The 22854-nt window shown below is 40.9% G+C and overlaps 1 protein-coding gene across 4 annotated transcripts in view; it reads left to right on the forward strand.

Moving 5' to 3' along the window:
* The first annotated feature begins 4106 nt into the window (after window positions 1–4106).
* asic2 (acid-sensing (proton-gated) ion channel 2) overlaps window positions 4107–22854 on the forward strand; it is a 406881-nt gene continuing 388133 nt past the window's right edge. The window contains exons 1-2 of one of the 4 annotated variants that reach the window (XM_067570533.1): window positions 4107–4240; window positions 8077–8698. In XM_067570533.1, coding sequence (XP_067426634.1) covers window positions 8123–8698 — 576 coding nt within the window. In that variant the 5' untranslated portion in view covers window positions 4107–4240; window positions 8077–8122. Of the gene's footprint in view, window positions 4241–6830; window positions 7310–8076; window positions 8699–22854 lie in introns of those variants that run through there. The other 3 variants (XM_067570535.1, XM_067570534.1, XM_067570537.1) reach the window with 3 other exon arrangements.

Below are 22854 nucleotides of genomic sequence, written 5' to 3' on the forward strand. Positions count from 1 at the left end.
CGGCTGTTCAGGTCCTAGTGGACATCATTAGTCAAGTTTATGAGCTCATGAGAGCATACAGACATCAAGCACCCAGTTAAGAGTCCTGATGATAAAACTCTAATTGCAGGGGAACTTAATTTGACCAGATTGAGGCTCTTTGAAACTGTCCATCTTTGTGTGTGTGTGTGTCTGTGTGTGTGTAGAGGGGGTTGCTCCCTCTCTTATCAGCACATCTACCAATTAAGACCTTCACAAAAGGGGAGGGGGGGCTGGGCTCCAGCTAGTCTGCAGCTATTGCTCACACGCTGGAATAATTTGCCCTTCAACTTCAATCGCCTCTCGCTAGAGGTAATAATCAACTGTGCCCAGTCGCGCCAAACTCTGGTACTTACACATCCTAATTATCTCCTGGTAAGAGCTTATTATTTTTCATAATCCATTAAGATAGTCAGAAAGTGTAATTACTCTCGCAGTCTTGTCATGCATCTACTATAAGAAGTGTCTGCTGACCCAAAAAAAAAAAAAAAATATATATATATATATATATATATATATATCCCTAAAAGATTTTTAAAAAAAGATTCTTATCTGTGGTTTACTGGAGTCCCAGAAGGGAAGAAAACTTTCTCATCTCTGATGTAAAGTACTGTTAACTCTCTGAGATTTGGGTAGAGAGGCCTCAAATATCCAAAAGCTTGTCTTTTTTTAACAAGTTGAGCCTCTGGAGAGTGCTTAATGACTCAGAATAGATGAAAAAAATAGCAATATTACTTTATGGTAAAAGACTCAAACGTGCGCTTGACAGAAAGATAAAACACAAGGACTGACACTAGTGAACAAGGAACTTTTCACTGACTTTAGTTATTTGTAAGTTATTTAAATCGATAATACACAAATAACAGGTGTAGTGTAAAAAAAAAAAAGTTCTTGAATTTAAAAAAAAACTAAAAGGATTCAAGGATTCAAAGTTTAACTGTGCAAGTTCGCAAAAACAAAATTAGAAGTGACATTTGTTGAGAGAGTGTCACCTCAAGGTCTATTAAGTAGCTTTTCTGGAGCTTTCAGTCATATCACATGATCTCCATCAACTGGTGGAGTTTGTTTAATTGTCATAGATGTTCAAATTTTTATGTTTTCTGAGCACTTCTCATCCATATTGGCTTAAAACTGGAGTTTCAAAGTTTGTTTTTGATCTGGAAAACAGCAGTTGATGAAACAATCTGGCCTCACGGTCCATTTAGTAGCTTTTCTGGAGCTTTTGATTGTATCACCTGATCATCATCGGCAGATAGAGTTTAAGTTTTAATAGTCATGGGAATGTAGATGTTAAAGTTTTTATTTTCTCCTGCAACTTCTCATCCATCTCACGTGGAGACCTCAAGTTCATCTCACATCAAGGTCCGTTTAGTAGCTGTTCTGGAGTTTTTGATAATATCACATAGCAATAATTTATGTTAATGATATTCAGTATATTGCTGCCGACTTGGGAGTATTCACACATTATTTCAAAATAATTACCCCCCCCCCACTGATAGACTTGAAATCATCCAGTTTAAACAGCCAAAATTAAATACTTTTGTTGTGTCTTGTATTTGTAGTGTCTTTGAACAGGTGAAGCAAGTTACAAGCAAACGTTGTATATAGCTCCTTGTGAATCAGTCAAATCAATTGTGTTAGTGTTAATAGCCTATTGGACTTTTTAAATTTAACTGCCAGTGAGGCTCTGCAGGCTTTTTGCCAGTGATCCGCTGACACTTCAGTATTTCTTTTCCCCAAGCGGGAGATATAGCTTTCAGAAACTCCCCAAGTGTCCGACTCAGAATTACAACTAGGAGGCTAATTAACGTTTTCTCTGACTTAGCTGCTTTTCAATTATGGTTTCAAGGATTTGACGTGAACGCAGCGTCTGTCTCCGAGGTCAAGAATGAACTTTAACTTTTAGGCGAACGTAGACGAGAAGTCCTGTGTAAAACTGCTTGAAGAATCACTTAAAATTTCATCATGACAACTGAGGAAACTCCATCTACGAGATATGATTGAAAGCTCCAGAAAAAGTACTAAATGAACTTTGAAGCGAGGCCGTTTTCACAGCTGCTGTTCAAAGGTCAAGAATAAACCTTAAAAAGAAACATGATGAAAACAGTGAAAAATCTTAGACTGAAGTATTGCATTGGAGCTGTTTCTGTAATGCATTTGATACTGTACATATACATATATTTACATAGAGTGCGCTAGAGATGGATGACACATTAAAGGAAAAATCTGAATAAATAAGCGAGGAAACATAAATGCAGTTGCTTCTATACAGGGAGCAAGGGGTCACTGAAGGATTTGATGAATATGAAAATGATGTGACTCATACTGTAAGCTGTGGCCTTCACATTCACCAGATCGCAACACAACTGAACATCTATGGTAAGTTTTTTTTCCAGCATGTTTAACAACGTGTTCCAGTCTTCAAAATACCAAAGAAGGGGATATGTTTTGTAAGAATGATGTTCATCCCTCCAGTAGAGTTCAAAGACTTGAAAGAATCTGTGACAAGGAGCACTAAAGATGTTCTGGTGAACTTACTAAGAAGTGTCTTTAAGCACTCTTCTGTTTTTGCGGTGGCACCTCTAAACTGTATAAACAATTATCAGCTGTCAATGTTAATCCAAGTCGGGAAGGGAAAAATGCCTTTACCCAGTGACAGAAAGGATGAACTCAGACTCTGTTGAATATTCCAGATTGTTGCACTAAGCTTTTTAGCATTAATACCTTGCAAATTAAAAAGAGAAGAATATGGTAAGGCTAACAAGGCCCCCGCCTTTATTAATCCTGTGGAAGTAAAGTTGGCTGGATGGATGAAGGCAGATAAGATTGCTAAAGCATAAAGCCTTATTTTCAACCCCGGAGACTGTTTAATCCCCGTAAAACTACGCTCATTACCTCAGTGGAAAAAGGGGGTGATTTGCTTAATTAAGTTGTTAAGAAACCAGCAAACCGTGCAGCTGTCTGAGACCACAGCAAATTTCATTTGGGAGAAAGAGTGTGTGATCGACTGGCAGTGTGTATTTGACAGAGTGATAGAAATAAAGTACTTTACCTCCCAACTTCAGCCATTCTTTACTTTTAATTAGGAATTCTGTGTTGTCGCACATTGCTGAAGTTGGTCTGCAAGTGCAATGTGATGTACTGAATCCCCAATATGCACAGAACACAACCTCTTATATTACATATAAGAATACAACAAGGGTAAAGTCTGCCTGATGTCAATGCAAACTACAATCACTAAATTCGATTTCAGTATTGTTAGTACTGGATTGCCATTCCAGATTTTATTGGGAAAGGTCATGTAAATGTGACTCATATGTCTGGTCAGTTACAGAGCTTTTAACTGCCACAGATCTTGACACACATTATGGCTCTCATTTAACAATAATATGGGTTTTTTGGGGTTTTTTTTTACATTACACTAGAGAGTGTTGCATTGATGACATTAGATTATAAAGATAAATATGAGCCCAACTCTGAAAACACTTATTTGGAAGATTTGGAAATACAAAACCTATTCAGTAGAAGCAATAAATAAATAAATTTAATGATTTTACATGTTTTTCACACTATAAATACATTCTTCCAAATTCTTACTCTTATGGTAAAATTACATATTGTATCTCTTTACTCATTGTGTATCACGATTTATGTAATTTTGTTTTGTTTATTTATTTATCTTATTTCCTATTTTCATGCTTTTCTTGCATTCAATGACATCAATAAGGCTGGATGTCATTTAATGCATTTTTTGACTGGTTTTACTTTAGCAGCTTAATTGGTAGGTTAGAGCTGTGTTAGATACAAGCACATATACTGTCACTTATCTGTTGTTTAATGGTCCTTTAATAGTTATTTCCAACACAACATTAGTATTCAAACAGGAAAGATTAATTAATTTGGAGGATATTGCTGAGATGGAGTAAAGAAACTGATAAGCTCCCGGCGATGCCAGCCTGCTTCAAAAGAACATGAAGTTCAAGATGGAGCTACGAAGAAGGAACAGTGCGTAGGATTTATTGGCATTTACCTCCCCTTCCTCTCCAATCCTGTAAGAGAACCTACGGCGGCCGCGAAACTGGAGAAAAACGCAAAAGGCCCTTTCTAGAGCCAGTGTTTGGTTTGTCCGTTCTGGGCTACTGTAGAAACATGGCGGTGCAAGATGGCGGGCTCCGTGGAGGAGGACCCACTCCCTATGTAGATATAAATGGCTCATTCTAAGGTAACAAAAACACAACAATTCTTACTTTCAGATGATTATACGCTAACATACTTATGGATATTATATTCCATTTCTGCCTAGTCTGTTCCGCTACATACCACTAAATTTTACACGCTGGTCCTTTATATTTATTTTTGGACGGCTGTGAAGCGAATAAACTTTTATCCTTATAATACACAGTTATCGCTGCATTTGTAAATTTCTCGACAAACAAGTATTTACATAAGTATTTATGTGCTAGAGCTAAAGATAGCTGTCTGAAAGTTAGCATACAGGTGAGGTGCACACAGTAACGTTGCAGGGGCTCAGATGGAGGAAGTTTTAATTGCTGATATTATTTACGTTACTGTCCATTCAGTTGTTGCTATTAAATAATATTTCATCCCCATGTTATTAGGCTTTATCCTATTTACATGTTTGAAGTAGAGGCAGTTGTGTAACAGTAAGGAGCTTTATCCCGGCAATATTAAGGCATATTTTTATGACTGGCTGTTAATGTGGGGTTAGTTTTAATCACTTAATTTATGGTATAGGTGACTGTAATTATACACTCACCCTCCTCATGTAAATGTACAAGCTTCGTAAAAGCAGAATTTATGGCAGAGCTGTTGTATCGGATTGCATTAGATCTCACAGGTGTTCTTAATAAAGTGCATGGCAAAATATTAGGAACACTTTTCAATATAATGCAGTACAGCACCACCACCACCCACTATGACCTCAATAATAAACATAAAGTAGAATTATTACCTTTCTGACAACGTCAACAAAACCTGAACATGTATAAGTTTAGTGAAACTGTTCCTAATATTTTGCCTCCCTTGTGGACGTTACAAGGAGGTTGCTACATTGTCTTGTAACAATACCTTACAAGAGTAATATGTGGATGAAATGTTATTAAATAGCAACAATTTGATGAATAGTAAATAACATGGTTGTTAGCAATTAAACATTAGAATGAATTCTTCCACCAAGCTTTAGTCAATGTTAGCTTTTCATTTACTGCGTGCACCTCATGTTACTTGTATGCTAACTTTCAGCCAGTTTAAATATTGTAATAAATGAATCGTCAACTATAAAAAATGTCCAAATTCTCAGATTCCAGCTTCTCAAATGTGAATCATCTGATTTCTTTAATCCTCTATGACAGTAAACTGAATATCTTTAGGTTGTGGACGTTTGTCTGACATTTACACAGACCAAACGACTTCATCATCATCTTCTTCATCGATTAATCGAGAAAATAATCAACAGATTCGTCAATAATGCAAATAATTGTTACTTGCAGCCCTAGAGTTGAATTTGTTGACATAATTGATGGTTGGAAAAAGCTTCCCTGTAGCACCAGTCGACAGAAATATAAGAGTACTGGTGAATAAAGGATGAATTAATACATGAAGATCAATCAAACATTGTTCAAAGACCTAGCTCAGTATACTTCATCATAGTTCTACAAAAAAAGTTTTGTGAGCTGCATTTTTTAAATATTACTAATTATAATATTTTATTGTAATTACTCATAATAATAAATAATGAATATATTTGTGTTGTTTAATTTCCAGTGAACTTTAGAGCCCTCGTTGTTATCTGTTAGTTAGCGTCAAGCTCTGTAAAATGTCTTTCTCACAGCTGTTTAATATTGAATATTCTATTGGCTATTGTACATTTGCTGATATGTTTTTTTTTTAGCTCCCAGACATTAATACTGGTATCATCCTCAAACATCCAGTATTGTTTGGTTTTGTTTCTTTCATAATCCAGTTTAACAAGCTTTCAACTTTTCTCTCAGCTGGAATTAATGAAATGAATAAGACTGATTTATCATCACATATCATTTTGACAACCTGCCTCCTTCTAGTCAATCCAAATACACACAGAAGCTGTTTTATATTCCTCTTTCCACCTTTTAACACTCTCACACCCTTTCTTTTATTTTCTCTCACCACCTCCCTCCTCCTGTCTCTTTGTATCTCTTCACATACCGGCTGTTTTCTCTCTCTCTCTCTCTCTCTCTCTCTCTCTCTCTGACCGCCTCTTGATTGAAAAACACTCTGCTACTCTCAAGTATAAAATGTCATAAATTACATATACAAGCTCATAATTCCAGCGTTTTGTTATGTATGACAGACACGCTCTGTTTTTACTTATTATTCCCCTTTCGGTCTGTGTCTCTCTCCTGTGCACATGTGTGAAGTTATGCGTCTGAATTACTTTCCTCCGTGTGACATCGCCGTGCAGCCCGTGTGACCGCACTTCCTTGCTCGCTCTTTTTTTAGTTTTCCCCATCTTATTTTTGTCCTCATCCCTACTCCTCCGTCTCCACTTCTGCTTCACTTCCCGTGACATACAACCCCCCCACCCCCCAACAGCCCCAACAGCCCCCACCCCGCCTCCGACAAACCAACCAACCACCACTGTTTTCCTCTCTACTATCTGTCTCTCCCGACAGCCTCCCGTTTTGCATCCATCCATCACTCTTGTTTGTGGTGACGAGATGTGGAAATATGAAAGGCTGAGAGACAAATGAGAGCAAAGGTAGTGGTGTTGGAGGAAGAGGAGGAGGAGGAAGAGGAGGAGGAGGAGGAGGAGGGAGCAAACATATTCAATAAGAGACTTTGCTGAGGAGAGAGAGCAAGCGAGGAGAGTGTCATCTTCCCTCCTCTCTCCCCCCTCCTTCCTTCTCTCTCTCTCTCTCTCTCTCTCTCCCTCTCTCTCTCTCCCTCTCTCTCTCTCTCTCTGTGCCAGCATGTGTGTTGGTGTGTGCGCCTCCTGTCTCTCCCGGCTCCGCTGTTGTTCGCCGCCGCCACAGATGAGCTGGGAAGAGGAGGGAAAGCGGATGTATCTGGCCAGAGGAAAACGGGAGGAGTTTGGATCGGCAAGCAAGACTAACCAGCGGCTTTGATCATCAACGGCTCTCCCTCTTCCTCTCTCTCTCTCTTTCACTGTCTCTCTCTCTCTCTCTCTCTCTCTCACACACACACACACACACGCACTAACACACACGTGCGCTCTCAGACTCACACACACTCGCGCCGGCTGGATGTCTTCTCGCTAGGCTGAACAAGAGAGGTGCTTAGGCTTGTCATTAGTTGGGGGGGGGCACAGGAGATCCTGAGAAGCCTGGATGTGTGTGTGTGTGTGTGAATCTGCGTGCGCACTCATGCACGAGAGAGTTATCGCGTGTGTGTTTTTGAATGGATATGAGTCGGGACGTTAAATACACAGAGGCAGCTTTGATTGGCTTGCAGCTTAAGTGACTCTCACCTTTCGCTCCGGGTATCACAGAGGACTTACCTCTGGGATTTTTGTCAATGAAATCGAGCAGTCACAGGGGGTGACAGGGGACGGGAGGGAGTGGGGTCGTGGCAGGAGGAGGAGGAGGAGGAGGAGGGTGAGGGTGGGGGGGGGCTAGTTTTGGATTTGGGTAGAGTGTGTGTGGTGTGTGCGGGGGTGTAGTAGCAGCCACAGGCGGGTTGGCAGCCACAGTAACTCTCAGCTCAAGGGAGTGATTGAGAGTGGAGGTGGAGACGAGAGGGATGCCCCGAGGGAGCATCTTTCTCCTCTTTCTCTCTGGAGTAGTTATTTGGGCTGTGGAGCTCTTTTCCATCTCATGTGTACTTCCTCTTTGTCAGTTGCTGTTTGGCTTTAAATTTGTTGTTTTCTCATGTTTTCCTATCAGTGTTCGCTGTATGTCTCTGTTTCATTTATTCCACTTTTTTTTTGTCTTTATCTTTTGTTCTTTTGTGCCTCCTTTCTTCTCTCTTTCTTTGTCCGTCTGTATGATTATGGGATTTGAATCCATGGTATTTATTGATGTTTCCTGTCTGTCTGTGCAGGTGTGAGTGCAGCAGGGGGCTCCCTGGCTGAGGAGCTGGAGGGCTGATGATGGATCTAAAGGAGAGCTGTGGCAGTCAAGGGAGCCAGGAGAGCTCCAGCCTGCGCCCAACCTCCTGGCAGGCCTTCGCTCACACCAGCACGCTGCACGGCCTGCGCTTCGTCTTCCCTTACGGTCAGCCCAGCGCACGCCGCTTGCTCTGGGCCGCGGCTCTGCTCGCATGCCTGGGACTGTTGGCCCTGGAGAGCGCCGAGCGCCTGGCCTATTTCCTCTCCTACCCTCATGTGACCAGCTTGGACGCCGTGGTGTCGAGCAGCTTAGTCTTCCCAGCAGTAACCATTTGTAACCTAAACGCTTACCGCTTCAGCCGCCTCACGCGTAACGACCTGTACCACGCCGGAGAGCTGCTGGCCCTGCTGGATGTGCATCTGACAATCCCCCAGCCGCACTTGGCCGAACCCGACGTGCTGGCTTTCCTGCAGGAAAAAGCCAACTTCACCGCCTACAGGCCCAAGGCGTTCAGCATGAAGGAGTTCATCGAAAGAGTCGGGCACGACCTGAAAGAGATGATGCTCTACTGCCGCTACCAAGGCCAAGAGTGCAGCCACAGCGACTTCAAAACCGTGAGTCCTCTCATGTCTGCTTTTAAATGTCAGCTGTGGTCTGGGATCAGTTAGGGTCAGAGCTTCTCTGCAGCCTCCCAGCTCACAGAGGACTCTGAGGTGTTTTTGGTTGCATGTCCTGACTCTTGCAAGTTTTCCAGAGATGATTTTCTTTTTTTTCTTTTTTTTTCTGCCAGTAAAATGACTTGATGTATGCTGATAGCTGCTCTTTTCCTCCCACGCTGCTATGCTGGGAGTCTCCTGCTGTGTTTTCTCCTTGGGACTTTTGTGTTTGGCTGCACAGGTTGGCTCCCAAGCTTTATTCTGCAAATATATTCTCTGCTGTTGCCTTGTTGTTGTCTTCAGCCTTCACATAATAGCATTGTGCTTACTGGCACATACAGTACTGCAACAGGTCTATACAGCATTTTAGTCACTGAAGGAAAGTAATTGGTTAGTCTTGGGTCATAGTGAATAGCAAATTCACTGAAATCCCGTCTTTTTTTTTTTACAATTATTTTATTTTTTACAACAAATCAGGACATTCAAAGGACATTTTTGTACCTGCTGAACTGTCAGAGCAGGAAACAAACAGCCTAAATGTATGTATTATAATGATTGTTGCTGGTGTCAATTTTCTCCCTGGAATTTAGCTGCTATTGAGCGTAACAGCATGCTGTCTTGTTGTTGTGTGTCAATACTGTGCTTGTAAAACCTGAGGACATAGATTAAAGCTAGCTGGTGCTATGTTAGTGAAATGCAGTGTTTCATGTCAAACTAAAAAACACTGAAACTTTATGTTACTTCAGAGAGAAGTCAAATTTTTGTGTGCAAGTGCTGGCACAAGTTGTTTTGACACCAAAACACAATATTCTAAACACCCGCTTAATAATAATAATAATAATAATAATACAAAACTTTATTTATATAGCACTTTTTAACAATGTTGCAGAGTGCCTCACAAGAAGATAAGACACAATAAGACAATAATAATAAAATATAAATGCAAAAAATGAAATTCACGCAGATATGAGAGATTGGGGGGCCCCGGACTGCCCTCAGTCACCAGCACGGCTCTGTGAAACGACCAGAAATCCACTATCAGCTGATCTAAGCAGGCGTCCAGGCACATAAGGGGTTAATAGATCTTTGATATATTAGGGAGTCTGGCCATGTAAAGCCTTGAAGGTCAAAACAGTTAAATTTTAAAATCAATGTGAAAACGAACGGGGAAGCTAAAGCAGGGAGGCTGAAATTTGGCGTTCTATGATCTTGTTTTCTTGAACCAGTGATAATCCTAGCAGCAGCAGCAGCAGAGCTCGTTGCATACTCAGACTCCCTCCGACTGATTGTTAATTAAGTCCATCAGTGAGAAACTGACAAGCACGCTGCTTATGTGAATGTTAGAAAAGGGAGTACTGAAGCTCTAATTGCACAATCTTGTTTATCTGCTGATAAGGCCGGTCAAGATCTTCGAAAGATGCCTTTTAGACGGCGTTGTGAAGGATTTTTGTTGCTCTGTTTTTAAAGGACCATACCGCAGCGTCTGTTAAGTTTACCTCATGAACCACAAATCATTGTTACTTAGGGGTTTTTTTGCAGAGTTTTGGATGTATTTATTTTTTTCTGGTGTTCCATTATTTAAGCATTTTGGCAGACTCTTGAGTCGTGTAATTTATCACCGTAAACATCAACACATTATTTTTGTTGGTCTGGCACTATTATAGCCTGGTAATGCAGTTTAAGTGCAGATTGATTTTCAAAAGTCTGCACTGCCTTACCTCATAATAATAAGAACGTGACTATGAACAGGGTTGCGGTTCGATGACATTTTAATGAATCTGAATCCAGCATCCAATCTGCTAATCAGTATTTTTTTAAACTCTTCAAATCCCTGATCAAATCAAATTCACTTTAGCTGTCAGCGAGTGACAAATAACTAAACCTCAAAGATTCAATTTAGATCCGTAATCACTTTGTTGGCTGACAGTTTTAAGGTGAAGGTATAAAGGTCTGATTATGTTTAATAACCTGAACATGAAATGAGCAGCGTTGACACTTTGTTGTAACTTTTTTTACACCTTATTTTTCACGAGTGACTGGATCCAAACACCAGAGGCCCTGATTCACAACTGTTCAAATATCACTATGATATGCATGACATTTTACAGGGTTCACACGGTCATGAAAAACCTGGAGAAGTCATGGAATTTTAAAAATAGCGTTATCTAGGCCTTGAAAACTTTTGGAAAATTACTTAATAATCATGGAAAAGTCATGGAAATGTGTTTGAACCCTGATTTTAACTGGGAGATTACTGGGAGATTACCACTTCTGAAACTGATGTGAAGTTGTTAGCTGGATTGTTTAAGCTGAGAAGTGTCGACACGCAGCTTTTGTTGTTGAATTAAACACGAAACACGCAGTCCAGTTCAGGTTTTCGTGTGATGTTACAGAAAGAAGTTTCTATTCTCTCACAGACAGTCTCTGGCAGTACAAACACGGGCACATTAACCAGCCGAAAGTTTAATTTTGTCCTGTTGTCAAGTTATCGTACGTATATTAAAGGATACTCCGCTCATTTAGTATTGCACTCCAATAAGTGCAGAAACAAATAAAAAAAAGGATTAAAATCGATGTAGCAGAACCATAGATATCATCTTTTTTGTTTCACTCATTCTTCTTGCTTGTCAAAATGTAGTGCCCACATTACCCACAATGCAATTCAGCTGCCAACACTTGGATAGTAGCCTCAAGCAGAGATGAGGAGCAGGTAACAGAGGGCTGGTAGCCTCACCTCTTTCTAACTACATATCTGCAGATTTTGATTTATTTCAAACTTGTCTTCAGCCCCAGCTGACGCGGACTCAAGTGACATCACTTGAGTCAATTTATCAGATTTCACACGGCTTGCTCTGGAAGCACAGAAGACTTCATATAATTTATTAGTGCTACCTGAGACCTAAACTGTTCCCTTTTAACTATCTACAGCTGCTATAATCTGTCTGAGATGATAGCGCTGGCTAAACGCTTGCTAACGTTACCTGAATGTTTTGTACTTTGCTGCTAAAAAGAGCGAACCCGCTCAAGCGAGTTTCAAGATTCTGTCGATAGATTTTCATATTTGCACAAAAGAAAAGAAGTGAAACCAATAGCTGGCTGGAACAGCTGGAAAAAGCACATTGAAAGCTCTCCTCTCATTCCCTCTCTTTATAGAGCAGAGTCATCATATACGTGACACAGGGTGATGTAACGGACAGTGGCCTAACTACTGTAGCAGCCTGACTGTCTTTTTAAATTTACAACACAGTTTGGAGCTGATACAGATCTGTAATAACGAGATGTTCTTCTTTTTTTTTTTTTTTTTTTTTTTTTTTTTTTTTTTTTTTAGTTCTTGTCAGCCTTAAAAATGACCAGTGATGCATGTACAATGCAAACAGCACTGTAGTAGAGCTGCCTCTGGGATCTAATGCGCTTTGATGAGCTTTTCATTTTGTACAGAGTCGACTCTGATGTCATTAACAGAGCACATCAACGGCATTATCACACCTCAGATGTACGTAATGTAAGACATTAAAGCTTCTAGGTCCGTATCTGTTACTGTAGGATTGATATCGTCTTGTTTCATCCTGAGAGACACTCAATGCACAGACACTAATTGGGAAACAACAATGGTGGATCAAACGTCGGCTGTAGTGATTTTCTATTCATGCCTGCAGACTGATGCTTCCCTTGGAGCTCTGATCCATATTGCAGTGAGCTGCAGCGAAGCTACAAGTGAGCATCCCCCCCCCCCTTTGCTTAGTATCTGCCGCCAGAACATGTGATTTTCATAATTTCATGTCGTCGAATCTTCGGGGAGTTAACGCAAAGCTAGCACGGCTCTGTCACTGTCTTCCCATGCCTGCCTAGCGAGTCTCCACTTGACTCCCCTTAGTAACCATCTTGCATGTTGTGTGACACGCCTTTGACGTCAAGCTGGGTTCAAAGATAATCATGTTGACAGAGAGGCTACTAGAAGGCACTGTCATCCTCTTTGCCCTCTGCCTGTTGCTACTGCCGAGCTCCTCCTGACTTCTCCTCCACTCCTCTCTGTTGTCGACTCGCTCTCCGTCTCTTCTCTCTCTCTCTCTCTTGTCACTACAGCGACACACCTTCATATCTCCGGCGCCTTCTGAAAAAAAACACCACCGCCACGCCCCCCCCCCCCTCCAAAAATAGAAAACCAGCATGCATGAATGCACATAGACACACACGCATTTAGTCACACACACACACCAAAATATGAGTACACACACACACACACACACACACACACAGAGGGGGACGGCATTACCATGACACTCCAGGGACCCGAGTCAGCGTTTGAGTGACATTGTGATGAATGACCGTAGGGAGGATTGCAGGAACACGGGAGTCAGTGTGATGTGACAGATGGAAGTGGAGCAGAGCGCCGCACAAACGGGGGGGGGGGGGGGGGGGGGGGGGGGGACACACGGCATCAGCGTGCAACATTTCCATCTATATGCATGTATAATGTGTCACCTCACATAGTAGTTGTCAGATAGCATTTTTATTTTCAAACGTGCAGACGGCTCATCGCGTTTAATTTTTATGTTTATACGTGAGCGTGTCTGCAACCTGCCTGACATGATTCTTCCTAAATAAGCACTTTGGTACACTTGTTTTTCAAGGATGCCAAAAAAAAAAAGGGGAGGGCATATCCCGAGCCAAAACACAGCATCCTCCCATCCGAGCAGAGCTGGTGAACAATACAAAAGCCTGCTTTCACCCTCTCTCAGAGTTTTTTTTTTTTTTTTTTTTTGCCCAAACCAGCATCTCTGCGAGGATGCTGAGTGGTCAGAGTACATCTCCATCCCAGTTAGTGTTACTGTGGATCAGTGACACTTTTTTTTTTTTTTTTTTTTTTTTTTTTGCAGGCTGTGGTGCTGGAGAGAGAAATCCAGGAAATCGGATTCAGTCCTCATCCACACATGTGTGTCCAAAACAGAAAACTGCATTTGTGGGAGGACTGGACTGATTTTTATTGTTTATCATCTTTAACGAGTATCGTATTACGATGATGGGATTGCATTATTATTGTACTGGCTTTATTGTAGTGTATGATTTTACAAAATTCTATCATTCAAGTTAATGATACTAACAAAATGAGTTGCAGGGCAGAAATTTGAAATAGTTTAGAAATAGAGACGTTATTACACAAAGAGAAAATGTCAAGTCAGTTTTATTTATATAGCGTCAAATCACAACAGAAGTTATGTCACTATGGCACTTTTCATATAGAGCAGGTCTAGACTGTACTCTTTGATCTACAGAGACTCAACATCCCCCCCCGTGAGCAGCACTTGGCGACGGCGGCAAGGAAAACCTCCCCTTTAACGGGAAGAAACCTCGTGCAGATCTAGGCTCTAGGTGGGCGGCCATCTGCCTTGACCGGTTGAGAGTAAAAGAGGGAGTGAGAGAGAGAGACACAGAAGCAACAATAATAACAACAATAATAGAAATATGAGTTATAATGATAGTAGTGGCAGTGGGTGTCAAGTGGGACCACGGGGGCAGCAGGCCTCCCGCAACCGAAGGTCACCTACAAGACGAGAAAGCACAAAACTCCAGGGAAGATGCCGAGTTAGTGACATGCATTAATGGGGCATGAACGCGTACAGATGGAGAGAGAAAGGAGGAGAGAGGAGCATCATGGGAAGTCCCCTGGCAGTGTAGGCCTATAGCAGCATAACTTAAGAGCTGGTCCATAACTATAAGCTTTATCAAAAAGGAAAGTTTTTAGCTCAACTCTTAAACATAAAGAGGGTTTCTGCCTCCTGAACCTAAACTGGAAGACGGTTCCACAGGAGGCCTAGGATCCACAAGTAAGCCTGTATACTGGGAGCGCAGTGTTCTACTGGGGTAACTATGAGCTCTTTAAGATACAATGGTGCCCGACCATTAAGGGCTTTGTAGGTGAGGAAGAAGGAAAATTCTACTCTGGATTTAACAGGAACGCTTGTGTAGAGAAGCTAAAACGGGAGAAATATGATCTCTTTTCCTAGTTTTTGTCAGTACACCTGCAGCTGCGTTATGGACCAGATGGAGGGTCTTTAGAGACTTGTCGGGGCAGCCTGATTATAAGGAAGTGCAGTAATCCAGCTTAAAAGCTACAAATGCATAGACTTGTTTTTTCTGCATCTTTTTTGAGACAGGTGTGTGTTTGTGTGTGTGTGTGTGTGTGTGTGTGTGTGGAGGAGCTGAGCCTCGCCCTTGATGTAACTCCGTCCCAGACAGCAGAGGACAGAAGCATCACGACTATAAATGACACCAAAACGCAAGAGATTCTCAGTTTTTTAAGTTTAATTGCTGTGAAAAAAACCCTTAAGCCAGATTTTTTATAAATTGCCTCCTCGTTTTGGCAAATATCCACGATATTTTGTGTTGATTCCATTTTTATTATCAAAGTCTGCGATTCCGTTCGTGTTTTCTGCAACAAATGGCTCTACTTTCAGTATTTGTACAGTTCTTGCAGACCAGAAAGTCTTTGTTAGCAGGTGCATCTAACCAAAAACAAAACCCTGCAACTCTTAAAATTCATGAAGGTTTGATCGTTTGTTTTTTGACAGTTTTTGATACTCGCTGCTGTGGATTCATTCTCGTCATGCTTGACAACCAGCCCCTAAAGTTTGTCCAATCACGATGCGTTAATATTCTTTTCATGTTTGTTCCCTGAATTGTTTTACGGCGGAGGTGAGCCGATTCACCCGAAGCCAAAACCACCTCTGCTAAGATAATAAAAAAATAAATATGAAATAAAAATATTACCTTCAGAGAAAAAGAGCAGATGAATTATTTCACATATCAACCACTTCGTTAGGAACAGCTGTGCAATCTAATGCAATCCAATATGGCAGACTCTGCCATAAATTCTACTTTTATGAGGCTTATACATTTTCAGTTTTGGTTGACATCGTCAGAAAGGTGATAATTCTACTTTATGTTTATTATTGAGGTCATAGTGGGTGGTGATTCTGTACTGGAGTGCATTATATTGAATGGTGTTCCTAATATTTTGCCCACCTCGTTAACATACACGAGGAAAGCAAAATATTAGGAACACTTTTCAGTACATATGTCAACAAAACCTGAAAATGTATCAGCCTCATGAGTGTAGAATTCATGGCAGAGCTGCTGTATTGGATTGCACAGGTGTTCCTAACGAAGTGGCCGGTGAGTGTATTTAATGATTGTCTCAATTGTTTAAACCATCATCTACTAACTGCTACCTAAACTGATCACGAGACGAGACTCCTCAGGGTGTGGGGGCGGCTAACCAACTCAGCCGAATATTTCCCGGAGAAAACGACGCTCTTAATTTGGAGATAAGTGGGAGTAATGATGTCATTATGAGCTGTAGGTCATGTGTGCTACATATGTGAATGAATGGACTTCCCCCCTCCCCCCCCTTTTGCCTGTGTTTGTTTTGCCGGCTGCGATTACAACCATGATTAAATGCTGATTGATCACACTGACAAGCCACATCAGTGTCTGCCAGAGTGAATCAGCTCAATGTGCCTGGCCTGCACTCGCTCCATGCTTCAATTATATATATATATATATATATATAAATACCCCCGGAGCACTGCAGGGCAGGGAGGACCCTATCACACTCTGAGCCTTAATATGCAACCTGATATCAGCCAGACCCTGAGCTCCGTATCACACAGACACTAATTAGCCACTCGTCTATTCCTCTGACCAGAGCCTTGTTGGAACAGCACCGCAAATGTAATGGTTCTGGCTGTTTACAGCAACAGTAATTAGCCATTACACACAACCTGTGGCCTTACCACTTCACTGGTTGATTATTGTGTGGCTAGAATCTCCTCGCTCTTGCCAGCAGAGCAGCACGAGACTACCGTCAGTGACCCATCAGGGAGGATTGTGTGCTTTCTAATCTGCCCCCCCCAACCCCCCTCCAACCCCCTCCAGCCACTCCATCTCACTGACTGCATTTTATCACATTCAGATTCATTTCTCAACATTTGAAAGCCCAATGCATCACATTAGGGTTTAGTGGATGTACTGTATTAATCACTAATGTGGCATTATCATGGCATTTTACAGTCCTGGAAGGCATGATGTATGAGTCTCTTAAAAGGGCATGGAAAGCACCACTGCCACCCACAAGCCCGCCTCTCTAAAACAGCCCAAAGAGGCAGCCGGTAACCTGTGCTATTTAACCGGCTCGGGGAGAAAAGCTGGAGTGCCGCCACAGACAGACAGCTCAGTGTGGATGGCACTTACGTGGTAGACACTGCAGCTGTCTGCAGCGGTGGATTATGGTAGGCTGATGATATAGTGTGTTGACTGTGGTGAGGCTTAAAGGAGCAGTAATTTTTCCTTGAAGGGTTTTCCTCACCCTCAAACAACTTTTTTTTTTTTTTTTGGCTGTACTGAGAATTATCAGCTCAGTGATTAATTAAATGATTAATTTGGTCGGTGTGTAGACTAATTAACTTTCCTGTCCAACAGAAAGGAGTGACCTTAAAGTCGTTTATCCACCAACACTTTATACTCTTTCCTTTTCTTCCTTCATCTTGATATATTCATATTTAGATTGTTTATAGGGAGCTACTGGTGTACACACACTGCAGAAAAGATTTTCTTTAGCCCTGACCTGAGCCTCCAAGGAAGTATGGGGACTAAACAACAACACCAGGAGTGCAGAGGTCCTCTTCTGTGGAGGTAAACTGGTACATACACTGGAACATACAGCAGCTGTGGACATGAAGGGACTAACATGGTGTTGACTGAATCAGTTCGTCTTCAACTTGCACCTATAAAACATACGTAATAAATATTTATTTACCCTTTTTATATATGTAATCAAGTTGAGTTAAGTCAACTTTATAAATAGCCAAATATCACAGTCTTTACAATCTGTACAGCAATATAATGACCCTTGATTCAAATATGGTAAAAACTTGAACTGGGGAAAAAAAATGAGAAGAAACCTCAGAAAGAACAACAGAGGATGGATTCCTCTCTCAGGACGGACAGATATGCAATAGATGTGTGTGTACAGAATAGACCAAGAAATTATAGATGAATTGATAACATATATGAAGAATAACAGGGATTATCCAATCCTGATTTTTGCTCCCAGTGCGGATTAGAGCCTGAAATACTTTGATACGGTATCTGAGTATTAGTAGCGATATGAAAACGTCTAAACACAAGCAGCCATACAAATCTGCCTCAAGGAAATGCAGTTTAAAACCGGCAAAATTATGATTTACATCAGGATTTGACTAAATATTTATTAAACAAGACTGAATTCAACCAGACAGTTGATGGTAGCTTTCATAAAGTTAGTTGCCCAGTTTTAATCGTCATCTATGACCCTAGATATTGAACATCTGTCCATATTCAGTCCAATATTCATAGTATACTGAACTATTTCTATATGTTTCCCAGCTAAATAGCTACAGTATAGTAACGTAGCTTTCCTACAGTATTTTATATGATATCGGCAAAGAGAGGAGTGTCATTATGGATCAGTTGTAGCAGAAACTTGTGGATTTAGATTTAGACAGCCTCTCTCTTTAAGCCTCAAATGGAGTTCAAATAGAGTTTCAGCCAACAGCAGCACTTAAGAGATGTAGTTCAACTGCAAAATGTCACCGAAGTAGACAAGAAAATTACCATATTGCTGGATTTTGTTTAATTTATTTTGTACGCCCCGCTGTTCATTTGTGGGTCAAAATGCTCGCACAACACTGTACACTGCACTGCATTTCAGCAGCGGCGGTGCAGAGGGAGGGAGGGGGTGGAGGGAGGGGGGCAATGGTTTGGAAAAGGATTGGCCCTGATCCTGTAGTTCAGCTCATGACATACCTAATATATTTATTTTATTTCTCGGCCAAATTAACTACCTAGTGGTCCTTAAAGCAAGACATAAAAAAAAAGAAAAAAAAAAAGGAAGAGGTTTATGGCAGAGACGGAGAGCTGTGTCGGTGACTGAGGAGAGGAGAAGTCGGGACACGAAGTCATGGCTTGTGTCTAGGATGTTGGCTGGTATTCACGCCAGCAGAGACAGAAGAGGAAGTTGGAAGAGATGAGAGGAGCACGGCCCATTACCTCAGCAGCCTGTCTGGAGACCCACTTCATCACAAGAGGAGGAGAAGGAGGAGGAGGAGGAGGAGGAGGTGGTGGAAGAGAAGGAGTGTTGGTGTTTTTGTTCATGAGTGTGTTTTAATGTGCTGGAGGGTATGTTTATATTTCGTGTGTGTGGTTTTGTGTTGTAGTGTGCTGTCGCATGCAGTGAGGCTTAGCTTGTTCTGTGTGTGTGTGTGTATATGTGTGTGTGTGTGTGTGTTACAGCTTCTCAATGCATTTGGCCATCAGTTGCTTTCAGCAGATATTGACTAATGGTTATGAAACCCAAAGGTCAACTGGCTACAATTGTCTTGGGTTGTTTGGATGCCACAGAGTGAAAATGGCGAGCCGTTCGCTTCTCCTAGCTAACGTCCGAGAAACGCTGTGTCTCGCATGATAATGTTATGCTTTATTGATCCGTTGTGAAAATCCTCTTTTTGTTAATCTAGTTCTGCAGACAGTAAGGTCAGCCGCAGAGCAGCATCCTTTGACGTGATAAGAAAACAGCGACTTACTTAAAGGCCCTTCAACTTGATGATTTGAATAACGGATGCATCGAGAAACAGTCTGTCTGACCACTCAGCTCCAAACTGTAATAATAATAATAACATTTTATCTGTTTAAACTGTATTAAAGCTCGGAGGTGATTGTGCAGAATTACATCTGAGGAAATTGGCAGAAATGTAGGCTGCTCACATCACATTGAATCAATGTTTTGGTTAGAAAATCAAAATTGGTTTTTGGTTGTAGTCGTAATTTTTCTAAAATAGAAAAATCATTCCAAGATTCACATTAGGTATGCTCCGTGCAGCTGCAGTGTGTTAACAGTTTCCGTCACAGTCAGGTCCTCTGATGAGCTATCAAAATATCCTGAGCTTGAACAAACTGTATAACCAACACATCGCCTGAGCTCACCACACACACGTGCACACACACACACTTTTTGGAGTTGTTGTTATCATAGACTAATCTAACTACTGTTGCTGCCTACGAACTTCCTCCTTAGGGGAAGGTAGAGCATGGATGTATTATAAAAGCTGGATACCAAAATGAAAATGAGAATAAGAATTGCCTCGGCTGGCGCATATGCCAAAAAATAGCTTCCAGGTTTGCTTCTGCGTCGTGCCGCCCACTGAATATGCACAGTAGTGTTTCTCCTGCTCATAGACTTTACATTGTGATGATGTCATAGATTGTTAAGTCGCTTTTCTCATCTCAAGGAAAGTTTTACAAATATAAAACCTCCATGGATCAAAAACTCATGAAAGAAAGAGTCATAATTGACCTTGTTTGCAGTTTGAGGTGTCCTGTCAACGTCTCTTTTATAATGGTGGTCTATGGGGAAAATGTTTTTTGGGCTGCAGGGGGATTTTTTTGCTGCCATTCTGCAAATGACCACTGGGAAAAAATGGCTGCAAGGCTGAGGGTTGGAGGCCTATCCAGCTCTTTCAATACATCCTTGACTAAGAGTCCACAGGTGGATGCTGGGATGGAGGTGGGGCTGTTGAAATGTTATATAAACGGCAGCAGCCGCAGCAGCAGCGTAGCTTTGTGTGAGCAGTGTGGCAGCAGTAATTATATGGGTGCCTTGGATGTATGCTGCAGTCAGGGGGGAGTACGGCGTGTACTTTTGTTGTACATGTATGAGTTTGGCTGTCTCAACTAGCTCGCAGGCTTTGCTTCATTTATGGGAATTTCATATAAAAAGGAAAGAAAGGGAGAGGAAGACAGAGTGAGAGAGTGAGCAATAGCACTGAGGATACTCTTAGTTGTTTATTTGGCAGGGATACACTAACCAAAATATTTTTGATATTAGCTAATGTCCCTAACAGAGGTTTAATGCACCTGTTGTAAGTCACTTTGGACCAAAGCGTTTGCCAAATGAATGTAATTTAATTCAACATTATGTTGTCCATTTTTTATTGCAGCGTGGATATAATCCAAAATTAGAAAGACACCATCACTGAAGAAGAAACCTTTGAAATTAATAAGTATTCTGTCGGAGTGAAAGGTTTCCATGGACGTTTTATTTTAAATCATGATACTTATGGCTGTGTTACGTCATAAACTTTATCTTATTTACACTAGACTTACTTTATGATGTGTTATCATGTGTGAGTGTATTTTTTTTAATTGTCACCTGTGTGGATCCCATGAAGAATAGCTGCTGCAGTAACATAGCGGAGGATCTTAAACAAACAGACAACTAAACAGACAGCAGATAGACATGCAGTTTTATTTATACTACACTGTACAGTTTACACAGCCTGAGATTATAACTTAACCTTTACTTAGTATATAAATATCAGCATATGAAACTCTCCCACACATAATTAGCCAGCAGTGTTGGGCAAGTTACTTAATATATTAAAATGTAATATATAACAAATTACTAGTTATTTTCATATGAAAGTAATAACTGTCAGCGTAGAGTAACACGTTACTTATTACACTACTTCACCAAAATAACCACAGAAGTATGATTCGGCATTATAAAATGGAAGAGTGTGATGTTGTTTCATGGCGGGTAATCAAAGCACAGAAGCTCAAGTTTATTGCAGTTGATTCTAAATAAAGTGGTGGGTGATATGGTATAGCCTAGTGACAGCGTAGGCATGAAACAGCAAGCGTGAGAGTCCGTCTTCTCTTTTTGTTCGGCTTTTTCTATTATGTGTGAAAACAACATTCAGGCAGTAGCCTAAACCTTGGCTAGATATAATGGCCTTTTAGGTCTATTGAAAAACTCCAATAAAATATCCAAAGTGATAGTTCATAGTCATTATAAAAACAGCTTAATGTAAGAGGTGCAGCGGAGGCTCACAGCGTTATACAATAAATAACAATCACTCTCAGAATCTGAATGTGGGAATCACAAAAGCTTGCGGCTACATTGCCGACATAGGAAGCTTTAGAACAGAAACCCGTATAGAACAATTAAATAGCCTAGACCTTTATAAATGAACAAACAGTCTTGGACACACTGGGATGGGCAGGCAGAGAAAGGATCTGTCTGATAAATTATGAGATAGGGATAAATATTTTTAATTGTTGGCCTATTCATATGAAACATAATAGAACTAGACCCTTCTATAATGTAGCCTATAATGACATGACAAGACATAGAATCTCTTGTTCAATGCTATTTTTATTATTATTAAGGTTAACAGAAGAACGAGGTATAAACACACGTGATTTCAAGAATGGAAATAAAAGTGCGCTTGGAAGATTTGGCCCATACAGCCACCAGATAGGGCCTATTTTACAAACCAGTATGTTATGAGGTAGGTTAAGCATGGGACCAACACAACGATGAATGACTCATCATTACGAAATATGGCTCATTTCAGTCCCACATGGAGACTTCACAAAGAACTCGGCTATATTAAACACACGTAGACTATGTTAATATGTAGGTTAAGCGTAGCCTAAAAATACAAAAAAAACCCAAAAAACAGGCTAAACAGAGGAAACCTACAGCTGAACAAAGGCTGATAAAACTATTGAAGGCACTTAGTCTAGACTTATACCTATACAGACCATTCCATACCACTAAAGTACCTGTCACAGTGCATTGGGAGAAGGTTTCGTTTTGGGGTGAGCACAAAACTCCCAAGACTGAAAAGTCTTTAGACTGGTGGACTGGATGGTGTTGGGGCATTATAACAGAGTGTGATTTTCTTTAATTCTTCTTGAAACTGGTGCAGGCTTTCCACTGTAGGGGCAGATTTGAGATAATCCATCATATCTGCCTCCACGGACATGGTGCGTGTTGGAGTAAGTGGTGTAGGGCTGGGTTTAAAAAGTTGATTTTCCAATTCAAAATGATCTTCCTTTAAAATTTTCCGATATTGATTCATAAAATCGGAGATGGATCTGTGAATATTTGCCTGTTGCAGTGGATTTTAACTCCAAAATGAATCCAGACATCTGCCTTTAAGGCTTGTAGAGAATTCCCTCAGCTTCCCTAGACATAGATTGCACTTGACTATTATGTTGTTGTCCTTTTCCTT

Source organism: Thunnus thynnus, chromosome 17 (genome assembly GCF_963924715.1).
Source record: "Thunnus thynnus chromosome 17, fThuThy2.1, whole genome shotgun sequence".
Taxonomy (NCBI): domain Eukaryota; kingdom Metazoa; phylum Chordata; class Actinopteri; order Scombriformes; family Scombridae; genus Thunnus; species Thunnus thynnus.